The following is a 24,657-nucleotide window of genomic DNA, read 5'->3' on the forward strand; positions in this document are numbered from 1 at the left end:
AGGGGTAGTAGGGACTGTGGTAAATATCCTCTTTTTTGCCAGTGTTAAGTAGTCACAATTGCATTGTAATAATCATGGAGAAATTTGGCTACTTTCAGATATGTTAGTTGAGAAATACATACTCCTCTTCTTAAACTGTTTGAGGCTTTTAATCAATTTCCCCCCAGATTTTTGCCATTCAGATTTGGCATTCATTTGTGTTCTTAATTTTGTAAGTCCAAGGAGAAAGTATAAAGTTTCCTGAAATATAAATAAGTAATAAAATTAATGTACACTCAGAGAACACTGTTTATTCTTCATGAACATTTTCATGTGGGCTTTTCTATTTCAACACTTAATCTGTGGGGTGGGGGTGGGGTACACCCCCACTTCTGTTAAACTGAAGTTCTGACTCCAAATCATCTTGACTTTTTACATCTTATGCCTTTAAGCTTAAACTCAAGTATTTTCATATAAATGGGCTTTGTAACCATATTAAAACATTTCCTAGTATATGACAGGTTTATAGAATTTGGGTTTTTTCATAGCTGCATTGGAAATAGGATCATTATTAAAATGTTATAAAGGCTAGTTACTTTTTGGATTCTGTCTATATAATGTAGGAAATAAGGCTCAATTCAGATTCTGATTGCATAGAACAGATGAGCTCTGTTAATAAAATGGAATCAAAGCTGAAAGTTTTAACTCTTTAATATGCTTAATGATTTCTACTGAATCTTCTCTAATGTGTTTTAGAAAATAATTTTAAATGTAATTCATTGTTTATTCTGTTTTTAATTTTACAATAGTGTTCATAATGTGTGGGGGTAGCAAAGAGAGGAAGAGAAAGGGAGCAAGACTTCTCCAGGAGGTCAGTCTCCAGTAAGAAAGAACAAATAATCAAAGTTATTAGCTATACTTACTATTTCTGTGTCAGTTATTGCTAAACCAACCTCTAGTGTCTTGGACAGAGATGATAACAGAGTTTTTGAGAAACTTCAAAACAAATTTCATTTATAAATGACCTAAAATCCAAACTCTTTCTGTTTCCTAAATAGTTTGCTTTGGACTATTTAGCAAATATAAGCAAAATTGTTCATGAACTTAACAGTTCTTCTTCTCTACAAAGTGTGAGTTAATTTTCCACATGCTGTCATAGTTTAATGTCCATCCATGTTCCTGGATAGATTATTCTTTACATGGTAACATATAGAGTTCTAATAGGACTTCTTTTTATTGTTTTTGCAGCTATGTCATCTTATCTTCTAATTATTAAAACAGAGCTTCCTGCTGCTATTTCAGAATTTTTACCAGGAGACTACAGTGGGTAAGAAAAGATATTTCACAATGTGTCCATTCATTTATTAATACAATAAGTATTGAGCTCCAGTGACAAGTAAAACAAATGTAGTCCCTACCCTTAAGACACTCAGAAATTAGGAGGGAAAATAGTAAGAGAGAAGGAAATCATTCAGCGGACATTTAGTGATTACCCATCATACAAAGCACTGTGCTGTGAATGATCAGACACCAGATGTAGCCCTTATACTTTGCTGGCAGGTGGTAGAGGTGCCAAAATTAGGGTAAGAGAGTTGTGAGATAGGTTTTGGAGAAGAGTAAAGGAGAAATTTCTGGGGATATGGAAGATTGAAAATAGGGAAGAATGAACGTACTGACAATAAAGGTCTTAAACAAAGGAAGGGAATGAATGATACAGTTCTCATTTCTCAGTAAATCATTGTTATAAAGAATGTGGCAGTTAAAACTATACTAGTGTGAGATTCCTATCATAAAGAATGATCAAAAATAAACTATTTGCAGGGACTTAATTGCTTAATTTCCTGTTTGAAGAATAATATTATAAATAATACTAAACACATTGTATTTCCTTTCTCCTTCCTTATTTTAAAAGTCCTGGGCCCCAGAAACTAATGATTCATCACTTTTTAGGGGGAACCCCCCCACACAAAAATTAATTAGGCATTTTCTTTCACTATGTAGAACAAGAAATTTTGAGAAAAGTGAACTTGAGAAGACAGAGTAAATCCTTTTAATTTCATCAAGTTATCATTTCACATGGTTTTTAAACCACAAGAGAAAACTGCTTTTAGATTTAAATATTTAGTTGTTTCATTCCAATAATTGAACTTGTTCTGGAATGTAGGCCAAGTTTTCAAAATTTAGTTTTTGGCTCTTACAACTTGGCTTCCATTGAAGATTTCTACTTAGGAAACAATAGATACATATTTGTGAGGAAAGTATGGTGTACTTTAGATCTGAATAGATACAATCAAGAAACTGGTTGAAAGCAGTAAACAAAAGTCCTTAATGATTTTTCATCAGAAGAAATGATTCCTTTGCATAGTACTTTACAGTCTGCAAAGTTTCCACAGTATCTCATTTGATAGTCACAGCTCCCTTGTTTTATCTTTAGGTTTATCTAGTTGCATTTTAATTTTATGCTCTTAGTTTAATAAATGATAGCCATGCTGCAACAGTGGGCTCAGGTAGCGCAAAGACTGTGAGGATTACACATAACTAGGCGTGCTTCATTCTGTTGTACGGAGGGTCACTGTGAGCTGGAGCCGGCTCCATGGCACCTAACACAACATAGGAAATAGCTTTGTGACAATCACTTTTGTGTTTGCTGTAAAAAAAATTCCACGTGAAACTTCTTTCATTATGTAGGGCTAAGGAAAGATTTATTTGAGGAACTGCAGGCAATATGAGGTAGAATAAAAGAGTGCTAGACTAAGAGTTGTTGGTTGGGCAATCCTACTTCCGTAATGATACTGCCTTGGAAACCCAAGGAGGGGTCGCTATGAGTCGGGGCTGACTCGAAGGCACATAACAACAACAACAACAAGACTAAGAGTTAGGAAGCTCTGGTAGTGTAGTGCCTGAGGCACTTGACTGCTAACCAGAAGGCTAGTGGTTCAAACCCACCAATTCCCCCTCGGAAGGAAGGTTGGGCAATCTACTGCTGTAGAGATACCGCCTTGGAAACCCAAGGAGGGGTCGCTATGAGTCGGTCTGACTCGATGGAAGTGAGTGAGACAAAGAGTTACGGTTTGTGTTCTAACCATTTCATGTATACCAATCTCAGAAAATCCACTTAACTTCTGTCAGCCATAGAACTTTCAGCTTTAGACTTCTTCACCTAGAATGATGAAGGTTCCAATATAGTTTTCTTGACAAAGTTGAGATGATCAAATAAGATGTATACACACATGCTTTTGTACTATGATAGCAGAGTGTGAATGCAGAAAATTAAGAAATTCCAGTAATAATGCTATACTGAAAGTTTCTCTTTTTGCTCTGGCTGCCAGGAAGCTTAGAACCAAATTAAAATATATCACTTGAGCTATGTCATCATAATAGTTGTCACATGTATTTTTCTTTCTCTCTGTCCTGAATTTGGTGGTTTCAATTTACATTTTTAAGTCATGTGTCCTTGTGGAAAGAGGATGTCTACTATCACTGTGAAATTTTAGAAATTATTGTTGTACCTTTTTGACAGAACTGATGTTGAAACCTAGATCTTCTCCTTTTAAGATGATACTTCTACCATAGCTTCATTCAAAACCAGTCTCTGTTTACTTCATTGGATATTTTGGGCTTTGTTGTTGCTCTTTTTTTTTCTTTTTTCTGGTTTTTCTTAAAAACAAAACAAACTCCTTTCTACTCATACTAGTAGAGATTGGACTAAAACACTATTTTTGTATGTCAGAAATGAATGTTTTAAACTATATACTACAAAATACCAAGGCCAGTTTGCATTATCTGTTACATTGTTTTAAAATTGCACATCTTTTTAACAACCTCATCTTGTTTTAAATGTGATGTATATATCCTTATTTTGGATTTCAAAGTTTTGAAAAATATTAATAAATGATTAATTAAATTAATCAGTGAAAATGCAGACAAATTACCAGTTTTTAAAGCTTAATACTGTAAAATAATTGAAGAAATAAATATGGCAATTGACTTAACTATCTAAATAGGCCAGTTTATTTCTAGATAGAATTACATAGTAGTATTTCTTCTATGAGGTCAAAATGATATTGATATGCTTTCATTTTAAGGTTTGATTTATAATAAATTACAGTTAAGATCTTTCAGGTGTGCTTATTTTCTGGGTTATCTGAGACATTTGATGTACCTTTGTGAAATATAACTCTTCATAAAGATGTTATCAAGAAGAAACTTTGTGTTCATAATGTTGTAATTTCAAAATTACTATTAGAAGCCAGAGGCTGTAATACTTACAGTGAATTTTTATGATGCATTTATATTTTTCATAGAATAGCTTTAAAATCTATGGCTGTTAAAAGTTGGAAGCTCTCTGTTAACATTTAATGATCTTGTCAGGGGAATATGATTGACACAATTAAGTTGTCTTGTATTTGAGTTACATAATTGATAGGGGATGTGAGTAAGAGTCTAATTCAGAACATATGATACTTTTGTCCCATTCCATTTGAGAATGAAATTAAAGCAACTTACAAATAAACCTGGTTTTTATTAAAATATGGAAAAAAACATCTGCATGCCAAAGCCTTTTCAGTACAGCTAAGGATTTATACTCTATATTTCATAGCTGGAACATTTTTATCATATAGGATTAAATCCACAGATCAAACAAGTTTTCTAGGAAGTATAAAGCTTTTTACTCTAATTCTTTTGGCTTAAAGAGAATGTATATTTAGATCACAGTAGGAAAAACAGGAGTTCGGCTAGATAATTAATTCCCCGCCTCCCCCTAAGGAAAAAAATGTACAGTTAGCACATCCTTCTAAACTCTTCATTTATAAAAAATTTACTTAATACACACTTTTTGAGATTTATTTTTGCTGATTTGTGTTTTTCAGGCTGGAGTTTTATTTTGTCAGTTTAATCATTTCTGTTCTTTGGAAATTATCCATTGCCAAATACGCTTGAGTTGGGTGTGGCATGCACATGAAGTCTGAACTAACTTGCTGTGTGTTGTGGTATTGCCTTTATTGTTGTGAATGGTAAAGAAAAGGTATTATCATTGCCTTATTAACATGAATTTAAAAGAACAAGAAATTATTGATAACTAGTAAGCAAGCCAGGGATAGAGAAATTATATCTTACAACAAAGTTCTTTTACTTTAGGAATTTTAAGTTCAGTCCTGTGAAGAGTGTAAAGTACAGTCTTGAAATGAGGAGGCAGTTGGTGAAAAGTACCATAAAGTGAGAGCGAGTGGTGATTCCAGAGCAGAGAGTCCTGTATTTCCACTGTTACTATCACTCAGATCATCAGCATCCTTCTGCTGAGTTTACAAACATGTAAAATGAAGCTGTTGAACCAGATAAGCTCTAAGCTCTAAGATCCCCTCCAGCTCTAATGTTCCATGGCTATGTGATTTTGAGATACTGCTGGAAGGAGGTCGAGTTGTCTTCAGACCCAGTTAGTGCTTTGGGCAGTCATGGCTTCAACAAACATGAATGAACTGTTATCTGAAATAGTATAAAGTAACTATTCAGGATTTCAAAAAGTGTTGCTTTATTCTTACATAAGGTACAAGAGTCTTTGGGCCTGGGAGTCAACATGCTCTTTTTTGCTCAAGTCAACCTTCCTGACAGCAGGAACAGCAGAACTAACAGATGGCATCTGCTTCGATGCTCCTTTGGGCCTTTTTTTTTTTCCTGGCACTGCAACTGTCTGGGTCTTATATTGGGTCCCAGAAGGAAGGAGATTTCGGGCACAGGGCCCTGGGCTTTTCGCCAGCTTCAGACATTTAGTTGCCAGGCATTCCTCAATGAGGGATATTTGGAAGTTCCCATTTTGATTCTTATTTGAGAGTGACTAGAAGATTAATATGTTGAGTATCATTTTATATTTTTAATGTGTGTACTCTCGTAAGGCCTCCTACGTACTAGAAGTTGAGGGGCATGTGCAAATTCATAATGCACAGCTTTAGGTCATTGGAGCTAGAAATAAATACTTACGCATACGTAATATTTATTTAAATACTTATGCCTAGTTTCTGGCACATATATCTCCTAAGGGCATGAATTAGGGCGGAGAAGGGAAATATATGATCATGGTTATTTCTGCTGCTGCTCCTTCTCTCAGTCAGTTAAAGAGAAGGAGGAAGTTGCCAACACCCATAGTAACGATTAAAGATACATTGGAGAGAACTTCCTCATAAACCAGGATGGGAGCTCTGGTGGCGTAGTGCCTAAGGCACTTGACTGCTAACCAGAAAGCTGGTAGTTCAAACCCACCAGCCACTCCTCGGAAGGAAGGTTGGGCAATCTACTTCTGTAGAGATACCACCTCGGAAACCCAAGAAGGGGTTGCTATGAGTCGGGTTAGACTCCACGGCACATAACAACAACAACAAAAGACGTACAGTGAATCATAAGGGCCATGTTAGAAGCCAGGAGTTGAAACCCATGTAGAAGAAAACCTTTTCTTAATTTAACGTGGCACTGGGAGACTCTGGCTGCCCGGTAGAAAGTGAAGGAGGGTGCAGTACCGCAAACTGAAATTTTGAGAACATTTGCCAAATGATTTGAAAAAATAGTCCCTGCTGTCCTTGTGACCCATTTGTGAGGTGACACCAAGGACCTAAGAATTATATATTAGGATATAGTTCCATGGCTCCCACTCTTTCTCAGCCTCTAGTTCTTCATTTACCTATGTAGCAATTGTCCATTATAATTAAGAGAATAGGTTCCCAGTGTTTAAGACAATGCTTCAACATTTCTAGCAAATTCTATTTCCATTTGCTTATGTAGCTGTTTCTTTTATGGACAGAGAGCACAGCTCAAATCTCTTAACACAGTCTATTTCAGCACTGTATAAGGAATGTACAAGTAATTGCTTACCAATATTAAATTCTAAAAGGTTGTAACTGATTTACTTTTATTTAAAAATTGTGCTGGTTCTAAGTCACTCAAAAGAGTGAAATTTAATGTTCTCTCACTAACTTAAAAAAAATAATAATCCTGATCTATTGATGGTAAATGCTCCCACTTTCAATTTTAGCATGAATTTCACTTTGTTACTATTGTGTGTGTCTATGTACCTGGTGTATGTGTGTTTCAGTATAACAAGATTACAACTACATTACAGAAAACTTAGAAAACAAAAATTACACATAATATTGTTCTACCCTAACCACTGTTATTGCTTTGTTATTTCCCTTGAGTTTTTCCCCAGACTTCTTTTTTTAATATAATTAATAATATATTTTGTATTTATATCATTAACATTTTCCATTTTACTAGATTATGCTTTTTTTTTCTTTTTTTAAGCGTATAACGTTCCATAGGAGTTCTGGTGGCATTGTGCCTAAGGCACGTGACTGCTAACCAGAAGGCTGGTGGTTCAAACCCACCAGCCACTCCTTGGAAGGAAGGTTGGGCAATCTACTTCCGTAGTGATAACGCCTCAGAAATCCAAGGAGGGGTCGCTAGGAGTCGAGTCCAACTTGACAGCAGTGTGTTATAACATTCTATTGAGTATCCTGTTACTGGCCTAAATGTTTTCTATTGTTGAATATATAGTTTTCATCAGCTTCTTAATATTACAAGAATGTCATATTCAGCAGCTTCATGTACATAGCATTTTTTATATTTTAGGTTATTCGAGTAGACTACCACACATTTTTCTTGCTCTTGCTATGTATTATGAAAATGTTTTCCCAGAAGATAGTATTAATTGATGAGATCACTAGCAATGTATGAGGAACGAATTATGTAACATCCTTGAGTTTTATTTTTTAAGTAATTTTTACTAGTTTAATGGACAAAAATAGCCTCTTTTTGTTTGTTTGTTTAGTTAGTCCTAGAGATAGACTTTTTCAATGTGTATTTATTCTTTCATGAATTGTTTGTCCTGTACATACTAGTCTCTTAGAGTCTGGGGAATTAACTTTTAAAAATCTATACACTTATATACAACATGTGGAAAAATTGAAAACCATCTATTTGTGTGTGTGTCTAGAAACAAGGAGAAAACTAAAATGCTCTTATTGCTATCATATACAAATATCCACTTTTAATATTTTGAGTGTATCTTTCAGAATTTTTTCTATGTGTATCCAGTTTTATAAAATTATTGGGCAATATACTTCTACAGAGACGCCACCTTGGAAACCCAAGGGGGGTCTCTATGAGTTCAATCTACTCAATGGCAGTGAGTTGTTTTTTTTTTTTAATCACACTTTTGACCTACCTTTTTCATTCAATATTCAAATGCCTTTGTATGAAAAAACAAATCTTTTTTTTTCTTGTTAATTCATGCTCATTCCTGAAAATTTGGAAAAATATAGGAAACTATAAAGAAGAAAAAACTACTCATCTTTGAACCACGCAGAGATAATGACTATCAGTATGTTGTGGTCCTTTCAATTTTTAATGAATATTTTTTTTTCTCTTCAGTTAGGATCATGGTATTTATCTATGAAGTTTACTGAATATTCTTTATATTATTGTACCTATAAAATTTTTTTTTAGTGATTCTTAATTTATTTTAAAATTATCATGGTCTTAAACATTTAAACTGTTTCCAATTTTCATCAACTTAAATATTTTCAATAAACATATTTTTTATAAAAATCTTTATTCTTATCACTAATTGTTTGCTTATTTCTATTAATCTTTTTGTAAGTGTTAAAGGGTATAAATATATGAGGCTTTTGTCAAATTGCTTTCCAGAAAAGTAATTTACACAGTTTATATGCCCACAATTTGTATATACCTCATCACTTCTCACCAATATTGCCTATTTTATTTTTAAGTATTTGGATATTTGGTAAATGAAAAATGGCATCTCATTGTTTTTTAAATGTAAATTTATTAATAAGAGTAATAGGATCTCACAAGAACATATTTTAACAAAATGGAATAGGCTTTTCCTAATGGGTGATTGTATAGGTGTGTGTACACATGTGTAGTATGCACACATACACACATATATACATACACATAAACTCTGGTGTCATGTTCCGAAAACAGAGCTTTTCTTTTTCCCTAACAGGTCTTGGTATCTTGATGGACAAACATTACTAATAATTATTTGTGTTGCCATTGTGTTCCCTCTTGCACTTCTTCCCAAAATAGGTAAGTCTTTTAAAAGAAGACATGATTTGTTTAAAAGAAAGAAAATATTAAGGAATTTAAAAATTTCATAGTACCACATTTTTAGCAGAAGGGCGGTGGTTGTGAATAATTTCAAACTTGGCCTTGTTTTACGTTGTTCAGCCTTCAGTCCTGCCCAGTTAACCTTTTACTTGGTTTGCAGTAGTGTTTTGTCTGCCCCGCTAAAATAAAATCTTTACAGGGCAACATTAAAGAGCAGCCTTTCCTTACAGTGTACCATTAGTGGTAAGCCAGTTCCAATTCTGCTCTACAGAGCTACATAAATGATCTGTGACAGATAGTTGGAATGTTGGTATTCTGAGCCCTAAGCCCCAGATACGAAGCACAGTAATAGAAAACATGACCAAGATGTATAGCTTTAGCTCTACGTTAGGATCACTTTCCTTATAAATTGCTTTTTATTTTACTGTTATTTTACAGGCTTTCTTGGCTACACAAGTAGTTTATCATTTTTCTTTATGGTGTTCTTTGCTCTCGTGGTAAGTTTAAAATATAGTGCATTGCTTATCTCCTCACTAAAATCGGGCTCATTGTGTAAATATCTTTTATTCTCTTAACTCTGTTTAGTGTTGAGAAGGGTGTCCTATTTTAGTTCAATGTGTTATTAAAAGGACTTTTGTTTCACACAATTGTTTTCCTTCTTTTTATCTGTTTTGAAAAGGCATAGAGCAATATTTTAAATTCAGCATCTCTAGTGAGGGGAGCAAACCAAATTCTGTTAAAACCCTAGATGGAGTGTAATTTTTTTTTTGTGTAGGCATGTGTATAAATTTACTTCTGTACAATAGTGTGTCTCTGTGTTGTGTTTAGGCATAAGAATCAGGCTGGTTCTAATTTATAAAACCAATTTGATACTAATCATCTTAATTTTGCAACTCTGTTTCATTAATGAAACCAGAATTTGTGGGACCTAACCATGGGGGTGAGCTAGTAAGAACTGGGGTGCCTGAATTCTCCTATTGTATGTAGCATTTTACCCCACAATCAATATTTAATGTCAACTCTTAAGTAAGATTAAACATTTTAAATTTGCCAAGAAGATACAGCTTCAAATGGCCTTCTCATAAATTCAGTAAAACTCTCCCTTGTTGCTGAGAAATGAATTGAAGAAAACTACCATATTTGACAGCAAGATAGCACATCATTAGTTAAGCCATAGTGTAGTGCCAGATTTCAGAGCCGACAAAACAATCTAGGGTATGTGTAACTTAGGCTAAACTATGTTCTGAGATACAGCATAAAACAACTTTAGATTATTTAAATATTATATGGAAGTGACCATGGTCCAGTGTACAAAACATACTCTATTGAATGCCCTTGAAACTAAAAATAAACCTTAACATTTGCATCATTTCTTGAATTTATCAACATTAAAACCATTGTCCTCCACCATAGTTGTTGGACTTGTACTTTACAAGTAAGTGAATTGCGTATGCACTTTCCAGGCTCCATATTCAAGAGGGAGACCTAGTAAATATTTTCATTGTCATGGCCTAAATATGCAAATGAACATATTGATATGAAAGAGAGACGATATAAGTAAAATACTAAATTTTTCCCTCAGATAATTACCAATCCAAGGCTTACATTAAAACAAAAAAACCAAACTCACTGCTGTAGAGTCAATTCTGACTCATGGCGACCCCTCCTTGGGTTTCCTAGGTGGTATCTCTACGGAAGTAGATTGCCCAATCTTCCTTCCGAGGAGTGGCTGGTGGGTTTGAACTTCCAGCCTTCTGGATAACAGTCAAATGCCTGAGGGACTACACCACCAGAGCTCCCAGAGTTACATTAAAAAACAAAACAAAACAAAACAAAAACCCAAACCCACTGCCATTGAGTTGATTACTACTCATAGCAACCCTATAGGACAGAGTAGAACTGCCCCATAGGGTTTCTAAGGCTGTAATCTTTACAGAAGCAGACTGCCTCCTCTTTCTCCTGTCGAGTGGCTGGTAGGTTTTGGTTAGCAGCGCAATGCTTTAACCACGGCTCCACCAGATCTCCCCAATGTTCCATGGGTAGAAGTAATTTCATTTCTGTAGCCAATAGTTTTGAAGCAGGTGAAATATAGTGATATGATATGTCTACTGTAGTTTTCACAGTATTCATTTCCGTCAAGACAGATAGTCCTTAATTCAATGCAGATTTCTACTGTAGCAGTCATCTGGAAATAATACTCATATACTGCATTTATTATAATGCTTTACAAACCATCTGCTCAGATTATTTTACCTGTGAGCACAATTTAAATTTGGTCTCCAATGGGACAATCAAGCATTCTGTGGACTTCAATGCTATTTTAAATTGACACGTTTATTTTAGACTCTCCAAGTGTTAAATTTTGAATTACATAAAACCAACCAAATCCTAAGAACTAAGTAAAAGGGCAGCACTTATAAATCACAAACCCCTGAACTCCCCTTTTGCTTAAGGTCTCTACTTATTTTTGCCTGTGGCCTTTTCCACATAGAACTGTGCTCTGTAGGGTTTTCAATGGCTGATTTTTTGAAAGTAGATCACCAGGCTCTTCATCCAAAGCATCTCTAGATGGATTCAAACTGCTGGTCTTTAGCTTAGCAGCTGGACGTGTTAAGCACATGACTGCTAGCTGAAAAGTTGGCAGTTTGAACCCACCAGAGACGCCTGGCGATCTGCGTACAAAAGGTCACAGCCTTGAAACCCTGTGGAGCAGCTCTACCTGCACACATGTGATCACCAGGAGTCGGAATCGACTCCACTGGCAACCAATACCAACAGCAGCCTCTCAGGGACTCCTGGGTACATAGTACCAAAAAAGCAAACCCACTGCCCTCGAGTTGATTCTGACTCATAGCAACCCCTATTGCGTTTCTGCAGCGGCATGATCTTTAAAGAAGTAGATTGCCCTTCCCCAGAGTGGCTGGTGAGCTTGAACTACCAGCCTTCTGGTTATCAGTCAAGTGCCTTAGGCATAGCTCCTTTGGTACATAGTAAGTGCTCAATAAGTGGTTGTTACTACCACCACTTGTTATTATCAAACGTTGAGTTAATTCTGACTCATGGCGACTGTGTCAGAGTAGAACTGTACTTCATAGGGTTTTTGATGGCAGATTTTTCAGAAGTAGATTGCCAGGCCTTCCCTAGTCTATGGATAGACTTGAGCTTCCAACATTTTCATCACCAGCTGAGCGCATTAACTGCACCACCTAGGCACTCTACCACCTTAGCTAGTAAGGGAAAAAAATGAGGAACTAAATATGGAGCAAGGCTGAAGACAGACACCAGTAAGAACGCTGCTTTTCTGGCTTCTCCGTCCTATCCTTATTCAGAAAAAAGATGGTGAGATTATCGCTTTGATTTTTTTCCTTTCCTCTTGGTAAGTTGATCATTTAAATTTATTTAATATTAAAAATATACCTAGAAATGTCAGAGCAAACTTGCCCAGTTTATCCTTATAACTCTCCTCACCTCCCACTTCCCCCATTGGTGAGATTTTTAATTTAAGAGTCATTCTTCACTCATTAATCTAATCCTAAAAGCCTATATTTTCCTTAGATTTGCTTTATCACTATATAATATTTTGATGGAATTAGTTCAAATCAAAAATTATATAAATATGAAACAAGAATCATAATAGTGCTTTACTTATTGGTTCCCTGCAAAGGACAAACACTTCATTTTCCCTTGTCCCTTTGTATGCTGAGTTTCAGCCCTGAGCAAACATTTACAGAGTAATTAGTGCCCTGAAGCAATGACAACAATGGTAATGTTGACACAGCCACAACTATAGGTCTAGGAACAAGAACAGTTAAGAGTAAAATCCTAAAATATTTTCAGTGATTATTTCTGGGAAACAACATCCCCCTGGATTTCTTTTAATGTTTTTCTTTATTTACTTTTCAATTTATTTTTACCAGCTGGGATTCCCTAGTTGTGTGCTCTTATTCTTAGCTAGCTTTCTCCATAGTCACCCAAAATAATACAAATCTGAAGAACTAACGGTGGGAGAGGGGGTTGGGGCAGCAGTTAGAAATCTCCTTGCTTGCCCTTTGCATGTCACCAAAGCCAAACTCAATACCATGGAGTCAGATCCGACTCATAGCGACCCCTCCTTGGGTTTCCAAGGCGGTATCACTACAGAAGTAGATTGGCCAACCTTCCTTCCACCCTTTGCATATAGTCTTTACTTATTTCTGCCTGTAGCCTTTTCCAAAAATGCTATTAATATTTCCCTAATGCTACTGATGTCTACAAATAATACTTTTGTACTGTTGTCACCGAAAACATCATGTTCCCATTTTGAGTTTTTTTTTTTTTTTTAAATGCCTTGCTGCAATTATTGTTTTAAAAGTAGACATGAGAGTACTCTCAGTCTTTGCTCGGGGACATCCCCACTAGACAGATGTGCAGTGCCTCCTCCTAAACTGTGATCATGCTTTGTTTATTGAATGATGATCCTAATCTAACTAAACCAAAAAAAACAAACCTACTGCCATTGAGTAAATGGAAACTCATGGTGACCCCCATTGGGTTTCCGAGGCTGTAAATCTTTACAGAAGTAGATTCCCCCATCTTCCTTCCGGGGAGCAGTTGGTGGGTTTGAACCCACAACCTTCTGGTTAGTAGTCAAATGCCTTAGGCACTGTGCCACCAGAGCTCCTTCCTAATCTAACTAATTCTGTCTAAATATAAATGGGAAAATCATATGAGCATGGAATCTTCTGTTAGAATCGTATTTGATATGGAGTCAGATTTATTTAAAATAAAGCTGATCAATTTAAAATCAGTCTCTTTTCATAAATTTTATAAGAATAATTTGAGTGATAACTTTATTTGTTCTTATAGGTAATAATTAAAAAATGGTCCATTCCTTGTCCTCTGACATTAAATTACGTCGAGGAATATTTCCAGGTAATAGCTTATATTTTCTTTTTAGTTTCTTTTCATTTTAAGCTAAAAAGAAAAAAAAAAAATCAGACCAATGATTTATTTCTAATTAGCAAAAAAAGTAATGGTTATATTGAATTTTGGAACATTGTTTTGAAATACTTTTATTTGAAAGCCTAGTAATAATAAATTAATCATTTTTGTTTATGTATTCTGACTTTTAATCGCTGTTGGTTTCCTTTTTTCCCCTCAATCCACTTAAACAGATTTCAAATGCTACAGATGATTGTAAACCAAAGCTCTTTCATTTCTCCAAAGAGGTATGGAAGTTATTAACAGATACTTTTGGTTGATTTTTCACATTTCAAGTTTTAAAAGATTTGTGTAACAGGGTCTCTTAGGTCTTTGTACCTGTAACTAATTAATTTCCATGAAAGTGTTAAGTATAGGGCTGCCTACCAGAAGAATAATATTATTTGACACAGGGTGGCCCATTATGAAACAGCCACCTTTTTTTTTCCCCCGCTTCTTTTTTTGGCATGTCTTTAAATGGAGCCTGTTTTAAATGGGCCACTGCTTAAGAGAACAGATTTTACTGAATGTCTGGTCTGGCCAATAAGGTCCTCTGTGGGTTCAGACTTCCTCTTGCCCTCTGGTCTTGTAAAGCTAAATAGTCAATTATATCAAAAACTCCTCCCTTGTGAGCAGAACCTTGGTCTGTAACTAAACAACCTCATCATTGGACCAGAGAATTGAGTACTGCCAATATGTCTTCTGGCTGAAATTCCAGAATTGAAATTTATGATGCCTGGAGTGGAGAAGAGAAGACCAAGTCCCTGAGGCACCTAGGATACCCTATTTCTCCATCCGCAAACTGGAAATACCTGCAAGATTCTGCTGAGATGTTATTTTGCAGGTCACAGATACTCTCTCCACTATGTACTACTCTATTAGTATGGAATGTTAGGGTGGTCATTCCTCTATACAACCGTTTTTTTCTTATCCCCAGTTTTTAATGTCTCTCCAGCCCCACAGGGAGGTTACCACATCTTTTTACATGATAAAGACTTCCATGTGCCTTAAAGATCTAGGTAGGGTAATTGACATGCCAGGAAATTGAGCAATATATGAAACAGAGAATTGTGAATCAAACTCTCATTTCTCTAATCCAGTCTCAGGAAGAAACACCACTGCTTCCTTCCTCCCAGCCCTCCTCAGATATTTTAGGAGTCTCTGCTTTATGCCCCAAGATAGGTCTTCAGTCATCTGGAACTTCTTTTAATAAATAGCCTAGATTTCTTGCTGTTGTTGTTGTTGTTATGTGCCCTTGAGTCAGATCCGACTCATAGCGACCCCTCCTTCGGTTTCCCAGGCAGTATCGCTATGGAAGTAGATTGCTCCATCTTCTTTCTGAGGAGTGGCTGGTGGGTTTGAACAGCCAGCCTTCTGGTTAGCAGTCAAGTGCCTTAGGCGCTTTTTTAGAGCAAAAAAGAAAGTAAATTGTCACTATCCATTTTACAGAGAAGGTATTTTTATTTAGAAGGTAATTTTGATTTGTTTTGTAACTTCCCCTCGCTCTTTAGTTAAATATTCTAATTAAGAAAAAAAAATAATAACTTATGCTGCATTGCTAAGAGTTTGTAGATCTAGAATAGATAATGTTCATTCTCATTAAAAGAGAGCCTAGTCAAAGATCCTGGAAAAACCAAAATGTGATCCTATAGATTGAGAATATTTTAGAATATCTTCAGTATTCCCTATAGATAGAAACAGCTTTGAGAACTTTAACTATTGTTGTTGTTCTGGGTCACGAAATGTATTTAAATTGCATACATCAGGAAAGCCTGGGGATTATAGTAAGAACATTCATCCTACTCAAATTATTTTTTTATCTTACCCTAATAATATAGAAAAATCCGTGCTGTAGATAAACTGAAATTGCATTTTTTTTGGGGGGGTGGGGAATCAAGCCCACTGCCATCAAGTTGATTCCAACTTACAGTGACTAAGGATAGACATTTAACTTCATCTGGTGTTTGACTTCATCTGGTAATGCAAAATCTCTTGTATTGTTAGTAACAGCACCATGGCATGAGGAGAGACCAAGAAGTATTCTGGCTAGTATAGGCAATTCAAGAATCAAGTAAAACATTTGCTCTTGGCTATAACTGTATCTCTTAACAATAATAATAATTAATATTATTATCATCATCATCATTTTATAGACATAATTCATGAAAAATAAGTATAACCAAATCAATTTTTTAAAATATTTGAGTTTTTTGACAAATTAAGTCCTGCTTTCAACAGAGCAGCATTTAATAATTTCATCTTTTTCTTTTTTTTTCCAGAGTGCATACGCCATACCAACCATGGCTTTTTCATTTCTCTGCCACACTTCAATATTGCCCATATACTGTGAACTTCAAAGGTACTGTAGGACCCTGGAATGTTTTAAATATATTAAGTATGTCCTTTTACCTCTAGGGCTTTCAGATTTAGTGACATTCTCCTTTATTAATTCTTTCTTTCCATTACTGGATTCTAAATGATAGTTTAAAAATAAAAACAAATCAAGACTTGGGTTTGTCCAAGTTGAGACTGCTCCCTGGAAATGTAATCTTTGTGTCGTAATTTCAAACCAGGTATTCTAGTGTATAGTTACTAATGACCTGGGTCTTGATGATTCAGAAATCTTCTTGACTAGGTTGGGAGATACGTGTTTCTTTGGATATAGTTCAGATCACTGATTATATTTTTGCCATTTTGTCTTTTAGCCCTTCAAAGAAAAGAATGCAGAATGTAACCAATACAGCGATTGCTTTAAGTTTTCTCATTTATTTTATATCTGCACTCTTTGGGTACCTTACTTTTTATGGTAAGTATATTCTTTAATTGTTGTTGTTGTTGTTGTTGTTATGTGCCGTCGAGTCGGCCCCGACTCATAGCGACCCCTCCTTGGGTTTCTGAGGCAGTATCACTGCGGAAGTAGGATTGCCCAACCTTCCTTCCGAGGAGTGGCTGGTGGGTTTGAACCGCCAGCCTTCTGATTAGCAGTCAAGTGTTTTAGCCACTATGCTACCAGAGCTCCTATTCTTTAATTATATTTGACAAAACTTTGGATAAGTGTTGTGGAGATGTTCTCACACTGGAGTATGAACTGCCTTTCATCAGTAAATTAATTTGTTTAGGCTGCCAGAGTTCAGTGCATTGTATTGGAGTAGCTCTGGAGGCCGAAAGAAGGTACTCACTTTCTCTTGTAAAGGTAAAGCAACGTCCAACACTAGCACCTTCATGTGAAAATTTTCTTAAACACTTAAGTAAAACTTCAAGCTCAGGGACACCGATGTCTTCCTATAAGAAAAAAAATGTTCAGTAATGATTCTGTTTTAATTGAGAATTTGATATATTTAATATCAGGTTATGAAGGGGGTCATTGATCTTAGTTACAATAGAACAAGTTGAGAAAGACAAGCTTCTCTTCTGGACTGTAGTTTACACTTCCACATGAGAGGTCTCTGCCTCAGGCTTCATTCCCACAGGATCCAGCAGGTGTGTATTCTGGGATGCATCACCACTTTTCTCCCTAATATTTGAAAAAGTCTTCTTTTAAACTCACAAAATGAAATTCAAATTCTCTTTTATTTATTTTTTAAAAATTGCCTGCTTAGTATTTTTTTTCTTCTGATAAGAACCTCAAGCAAAAGTAAAACTTAAAACTCTAGAACAAGAAAAAAAATTGTCCACTCTCATGTAATTTGCAAACATATTTGTTTAATTTGCAAATAAGCAAATTATAATGCAAATTACACTGAGTTTGTCAACTTCTTGCAGTATCTTCATCTCCTAATCTGTAACATAAGGATGACTGCATAGGGTTATATGGAAATATAAATATATGTAAAATATCTGCCATAGTATTTGGCATACAGCAAAACCAAAATCTACTTGCTGTTGAGTTGATTAGACCCCATGAGTATCAGATAGAACTGTACTCACTAAGATTTCAATGGCTGATGCTTTTGGAAGAAGAAGGCCAGGCCTTTTTTCAAGGAGCCTCTGAGTTGTTCTCCACAAATGCGAGCTACTGCTGGTGGTGTGTTACTATTACTCTTACCATTATTATTGTAATTATTTTGTAATTCCACATGCTGTACTGCATTTCTCTTACTATCTTTAATAAAATTAAATTTAAATACGATAACTTTTCAGGGTTGTTGTTGTTGTCATCGTTGTCAGGTGCCGTCGAGTCATCTCTGACTCATAGCAACCCTGTGCACAGCAGAACGAGACACTGCCCGGTCCTGTGCCAGCCTCGCAGTCCTTGCCATAGCTGAGCCCCTCGTTGCAGCTGCTGTGTCAATTCATCTCATTGAGGGCCTTCCCCTTCTTCGTTGACCCTCCACTTTACCAAGCATGATATCCTTCTCCAGGGAATGGTTCCTCCTAACAACATGAGCAAAGCAGGTGAGATGAAGTCTGGCCATTCTCGCTTCCAAGGAGCATTCCAGCTGCACTTCTTCTGGGACAGATCTGTTAGCCTTTTTAGCAGTCCGTGGTACTCTTATAATTCTTCTCCAACACCACAACTCAAAAGCATCAACTCTTCTTCGATCTTCCTTATTCATTGTCCAGCTCTCACGGGCATAAGAGGCAATTGAAAATACCATGGCTTGGGTTAAGCATACCCTAGTCCTCAAGGAGACATCTTTGCTCTTCATCACTTGAAAGAGGTCTTTTGCAGCAGATTTGCCAAATGCAATATGTCATCTGATGTCCTGACTGCTGCTTCCCTTGACGTTGATTGTAGAACCAAGTAATATGGAGTCATTGACAAGTTCAATCTTTTCTCTATCCATCGTGAAGCTGTTTATTGGACCAGTTGCAAGGATTTTTGTTTTCTCTATATTGAGGTGTAATCCATACTGCAGAGTGTAGCCTTTAATCTTCATCAGTAAGTGCCTCAGATTATGCTCATTTTCAGCAAGCAAAGTTGTGTCATCTGTATATCGCAGGTTGTTCATGAGTCTTCCTCAAATCCTGATGCTGTCAGGGTATGCTGTGGGTATTATCTTGGAGTTGTCTGTGTGGAAAAGCTATAATTATTCTATATATTCCTTTTCTTGCTATCTCTATATTATTTCATCGGTAATAAAGGCCATCCATTCATTGCCGTCTGCTCTTGCATTTGTATATCCATGTCAACAGTCCTGGTAGGATGACAGTGATAGATCTCTATGTATGACATCAGGAAAAACATTATTGTCAGCGAGAGCATGGTCCACTGCTGGATATACTACAAAGAAAGCTAAAACAGATAGCCACGTTTCAAAATTCATGAAAATATCAGCTCTGTTTTTTTGGTTGTTGGGTTTGTTGGTTTTTATGAAGACTTGAGCTCAGTAAAACTGTAGCAGGATCTCCTCTACAAAGAATATTGTAGAATAGCTGCATATTTTTAGAACTTAAAATTGCCATTTGGTACAAATACTATTATATTTAGAGATCTTCAATGTAGAGGAAAAAGCCCAAAAACATGGACCTCATTCTTCTTTCCCCATCCTACCCCCAAATAAATAAGTAGAGCTATCCAGAAGAAACCTCAAATGATCTACCTAAGACCAAAGAAGAGTGGATGCCTTTGAGTTGTGATGTTGGCAAAGAATATTGAAAGTACCATGGACTGACAAAAGAATTAACAAATCTGTCCTGGAAGGAGTGCAGCCAGAATGCTCCTTGGAAGCAAGAATGGCCAGACTTCGTCTAACCTACTTTGGTCATGTTGTCCAAAGGGACCATTTCCTGGAGAAGGATATCATACTTGGTAAAGTGGAGGGTCAACAAAAAAGAGGAAGGCCCTCATCAAGGTGGATTGACACAGTGGCTACTACAACAGTGGGCTCAGGTATAGCAAGGATTGTGAGGCTGGCATGGGACTGGGCTGTGTTTCGTTCTGTTGTACATAGGGTCACTATGAGTCAGAGCCGACATGACGGCACCTAACAAGAACAACGACATCATCAGGACAACTGAGAAATAGTTACATGAATCACCCTTAGATGCTTAGAAGTTGTACTAAATTGTAAGAAATTCAAAGGGAATTGGAAGAGGGACAGATGCTAATACATTAGCTGAGCTAATATTCATTAAGTACCAGGTATTTTACATGCGTTACCAAACTTAATCCTCAGAATAACTCTGTAAGTTAGATGTAGGTTCACATAGGTTGAGCCATTTGGCCAGACACACACAGCTAGCACATGATGGAGTTGGGATTTGAATCCAGTTCTGTTTGTCCCCCAAGTCATTACCTTTATTACTGTGCTGCCTACTCTGGAATTATGCAGTAAAAACCCAGGTTTCTCTATTCCAAGTTTCTGCTAAAGTGAGCTTTTGGAACAGCCTGGCTCACTTAAGCTCCAGCCCTGTGTGTGTATCTATCCATCTACCTACCTATCTCTGTGTATCTATCTATCTGTAATTGTTGCTTGACCTCAGAGATCTCACAGAGGCTAAAGCTCTTCATGCCTGTGAATAAAAGGTTTCTTAGGCAGGGATTTGCCTGGATACCAAGTAAACCTGTTCTGCTGCCTCTGCCGCAGCTCCTTCTCCATCAGTGCAGACTCTTCAGAGTCGTCAGATGTTACACAGTGGAGAAGTAGAAACTAAGAAAAATCACCCGGTAGGTAGGCAGGTAGACGGGTATTTAGATGGAAGATTCGATAGATACATAGTCAGACTGATGTAAAAGTTATTCCTTCTCCAAAAGCAGAAAAAGATTCAGGTATGGATTTGCTGTTCTCAGTGGATTTTTTTTTTTTTTTTTTTACTTGTTAATCATAACTAAGAAAAACCTTTTATAGTATCTTTATATCAATATAACAGTAACTCTCAGTCTTATGGAAAGAAATTCTAATTGAGCCTGAGATCTTATCAGAAAGATTGGTTATGAATTAAGGTATTCAACCCATTTCATAGATGGACAATTGAGACTCCTAGAGGTGCAGTGACCTGTCGCACAGTTCTTGGCACATTACCTGAATGCAAATCCAGTGTTCTTTCTGCTACTCTGTGATAATCTTTCTGAGCTTCATGCCCTGTTTGACAAGGCCTGTTAAACTGGGCAGCATCCTGACTTCGTGGCATCTATGACTTTCAGAGCTCACAATCAGTTTCTTACTAAGATTTGTAAAGATTTGTTGGAATCAAAGAAGCGTGTTTTACTCTATCCCTTATACATGTTAAGGCTGAGCTAAGAATACGGGCTTGAGTGGCTCAGAAGATTTTTATCCGAAGAGGGTAGAAAGTGGACATGACGGATTTTTGAATTTGTAACAAATCTAACTCTTCAGGCTTCTGGAGCTGCTTGGAACCCTTCTGTCCAGAGCTCCCAAGGCCTAGTTCATATCTAAATTTTGTCAGATTCAAGGGACCTGTAAGTATGTACCTAGATTAATAATACTTGCTCTGATTACAGATGTTACAGCATTACATGTCGAGGAAGAGAAGAGTGCTCTGAAAAGTGCTCCTTTGGCGAGCCAAGTGTTACATAATAGCCAGACCATTTTCAAAGGCTAGGAGGTTATTAAGCAACAAGTGTTAATAGCTCATTTTTATGATTCAGCAAATGGAAATAAAATAGTTTGCCATGTTTTTTCAAAGACCTACAAGTATCTCACAGATTTGGAAATAGAATCCAGATTTCCTGGCTCTTCTTAGTCTCCTATTTAGTCTATTAGTCCCACCTTGTATAAAGTAAGTATTTGATACTTTACACAATTAGTTTCTCTCCCATTTCTGCTATTACTAGTCTAGTTGACATTCTCATTACTTCTCACTTATTATTATTCTCATTACTTCTATGATCCCTGTTTTGGGCCAGTCTATACTTTTGCTTAGTTTGGATCATAATATGCTGTTCTTTGCAAGTAGTTACTGCATCTTGATGGCCTACCAGAATGATTCCAAACCGTACAAAGAACTCTATTCAGGGCCTTGAGTGCTACTCTACATTTCTAGTCTTCTCACTTCTCACACACTATTCCCTTTGCTGTACCTCCCCCACCCCTCCTCCCTGCCCCCAGGAAAAAAAAAAAAAAAACACTTCCACTGAGTAAATTCCGACTCAGAGATCTTTTAGGACAGAGTAGGACTTCCTCATAGGGTTTCCAGGGCTGTAAATCTTTATGGAAACCCAAGGAGGGGTCGCTATGAGTCAGGTCCGACTTGACAGCACATAACAACAACAACAACAGTACTATTGGACTACTCATCTTCTCAGATGAACAGTCCCTTCGCCACTTCAGGGCTTTTGCTTATTTTGGGTCTTCCTCCTAGAGACTCTCTTCCCCCACGTCACTGAATGTCAGCACATGTATTGTAACTCATTTAATGCTTTCAGTAACTGCCTGAGGCACTTGACTGCTAACCAGAAGGCTGGCAGTTCAGACCCACCAGCCACTCCTCCGAAGGAAGGTTGGGCAATCTACTTCCGTAGTGATACTGCCTCGGAAACCCAAGGAGAGGTTGTTGTGAGTCAGGTACGACTTGATGGCAATAACTCTGTAGGCAGTATATTTTACAGATGTAGGAGCTGAGAGGTTCAGAGAGGTTAAGTTCCTAAGAAGTGCTGGGATTTGAATAATTGCTCAGTGTGGTGCCAGAATTTGAGCCCCTCTACCATCAGCACTTGGGAGCTCTGGTAGCGTAGTGCCTAAGGCACTTGACTGCTAACCAGAAGGCTGGCGGTTCAAACCCACCAGCCACTCCTTGGAAGGAAGATGAGGCAATCTATTTCCATAGTGATACTGCTTCGGAAACCCCAGGAAGGGTCGCTGTGAGTTGGGTCCAACTCGACGGCACATAACAACAACAACAACCATCAGCACTTGGCTGCTAACTGAAAGGTTGGTGGTTTGAACTGACCACCTGCCCTGTGAGAGAAAGATGTGCTTCCGTAAAGATTACAGCCCGAAAACCATATGGTGCAGTTCTACTCTGTCTTACAGGGTTGCTGGGAGCTAGTACCGATTTGATGGCAACAGGTCTGGTTTTCGGACCATCCTGTTGCTCATTATATCGTGCAGCTGTGCACACACCTTCCTGGATTTCCTATTGTTTCTTCTCCTCCCCAACCAAAGCTGTAAGTCTTCAGAAACCCCACAGTTCTTTGTTTAGACCTTTCTTCTACCATTTCTGTGTGTATATGTGTGTATACATTTTCTATTAAATGTGTGTCCTAGAAATTTTAAGATCCTTAAAAACAAGTATGTTTGTTTTTTTATTTCTCCCAAAGCATCCATTCTAAAACACACTCTCAGATAAGAAAAGCATAATTCTGTTTTAAAACACAAACTAATGGGGGCAGTGGTGGTTCGGTGGTAGAATTCTCTCCTTCCATGGAGCCCGGTTCAATTCCTGGCCAGGGTACGTCACGCACAGCCCCTGACCGTCTGGCCTTGGAGGCGTGTGTGTTGCTGCTGTGCCGAACAAGCTTCAGTGGAGCTTCCAGACTAAGACGAGGGAGAAAGGCCTAGCAATCTGCTTCTCAGTTGCTTTCAACCAATGAAAACTGGATCACAATGTTCTGATACCCAGCCAATCATGGGGATGGCTCAGAACCAGGGAGCGTTTCATCACAATGGGATCACCGTGAGTTGGGGGCTGACTCAACAACCACAGTCTTTCCCCACATGGCACTGAAATGCACTGTTCTTGACCACCGTCACTTCATACCTCTCATCTGAGTTGGAGGAGACATTGTGAGAATGGACCACCACCTGAGGTGTCAGGACAGCGTGGTCAGCATGTACAAATCCTGTCACTACTACCATGCTGGCTTGCTAAATAAGCCATTCCCCTAAGACAGCATTCACTTTTTTATGAATGATGACTCCATGGATGAAATGCTTGTGAAGCATGTAACATCCACAGAACTCTATGAGAGTCTAGAAAACATTGCAGTTTTGAGGAAAATGTGTAGACTTGGACATACACACAAAACTTAGGTTTACAGCTCTGCCACTTGGTGTTGTGTGATCTTGGGCAAATCATTTAATACTTCTGAGCCTATCTATGTATCTCATATTGTTATTATAGGGACAGAATTCGACAATACACATCAAAACACTTCGTATAAAGCATGAGTGTTGTTAAAACCTTCAGATCATGGAAAAGTTTTAAAGAGATACGTGTATGATGCGTGTATTCATTATCCTAATTTTAGAGATTCTGCCTGTGTAGTTTCTAATTTCCTTTGGGGGAGAAAAAAAGATCGTAGATCTTAAAAGACCTTTAATATCTCTGTGTTTCATAGGATAGGAAAAAGACTAGAGATGGATTTGGTACTGGGATCCACCATATGAAAGTCATTTGTACAAAGGAAAATAATTTTGCTATTATTGATATCTTAGTAGTTATATTATGTGATCCTTACTATTTTTATTTGTTTACAGATAAAGTGGAGTCAGAATTACTACAAGGTTATAGTAAATACTTGCCACATGATGTTGTTGTCATGACTGTGAAGTTATGCTTACTATTTGCTGTGCTTTTGACAGTCCCTCTAATCCACTTCCCTGTAAGTACCCTTAAAGGTTTTGTTGCTTAGTGTAGCGGTTCCCTAATATGGCAACACTAATTCTTTGCAGACTAGCACGTTTGAGTAACATC

The 24,657-nt window shown here is 37.1% G+C and overlaps 1 protein-coding gene across 1 annotated transcript in view; it reads left to right on the plus strand.

Moving 5' to 3' along the window:
- SLC38A6 (solute carrier family 38 member 6) overlaps positions 1-24,657 on the plus strand; it is a 91,344-nt gene that overhangs the window by 64,982 nt on the left and 1,705 nt on the right. The window contains exons 6-13 of the mRNA XM_007949084.2: positions 1,228-1,306; positions 8,996-9,078; positions 9,538-9,596; positions 13,945-14,010; positions 14,253-14,306; positions 16,338-16,417; positions 16,764-16,864; positions 24,441-24,565. Coding sequence (XP_007947275.1) covers positions 1,228-1,306; positions 8,996-9,078; positions 9,538-9,596; positions 13,945-14,010; positions 14,253-14,306; positions 16,338-16,417; positions 16,764-16,864; positions 24,441-24,565 — 647 coding nt within the window. The remainder of the gene's footprint in view (positions 1-1,227; positions 1,307-8,995; positions 9,079-9,537; positions 9,597-13,944; positions 14,011-14,252; positions 14,307-16,337; positions 16,418-16,763; positions 16,865-24,440; positions 24,566-24,657) is intronic.

Source organism: Orycteropus afer, unplaced genomic scaffold, assembly GCF_000298275.1.
Source record: "Orycteropus afer afer isolate SDZICR_OR568_19922 unplaced genomic scaffold, OryAfe1.0 scaffold00237, whole genome shotgun sequence".
Lineage (NCBI taxonomy): Eukaryota > Metazoa > Chordata > Mammalia > Tubulidentata > Orycteropodidae > Orycteropus > Orycteropus afer.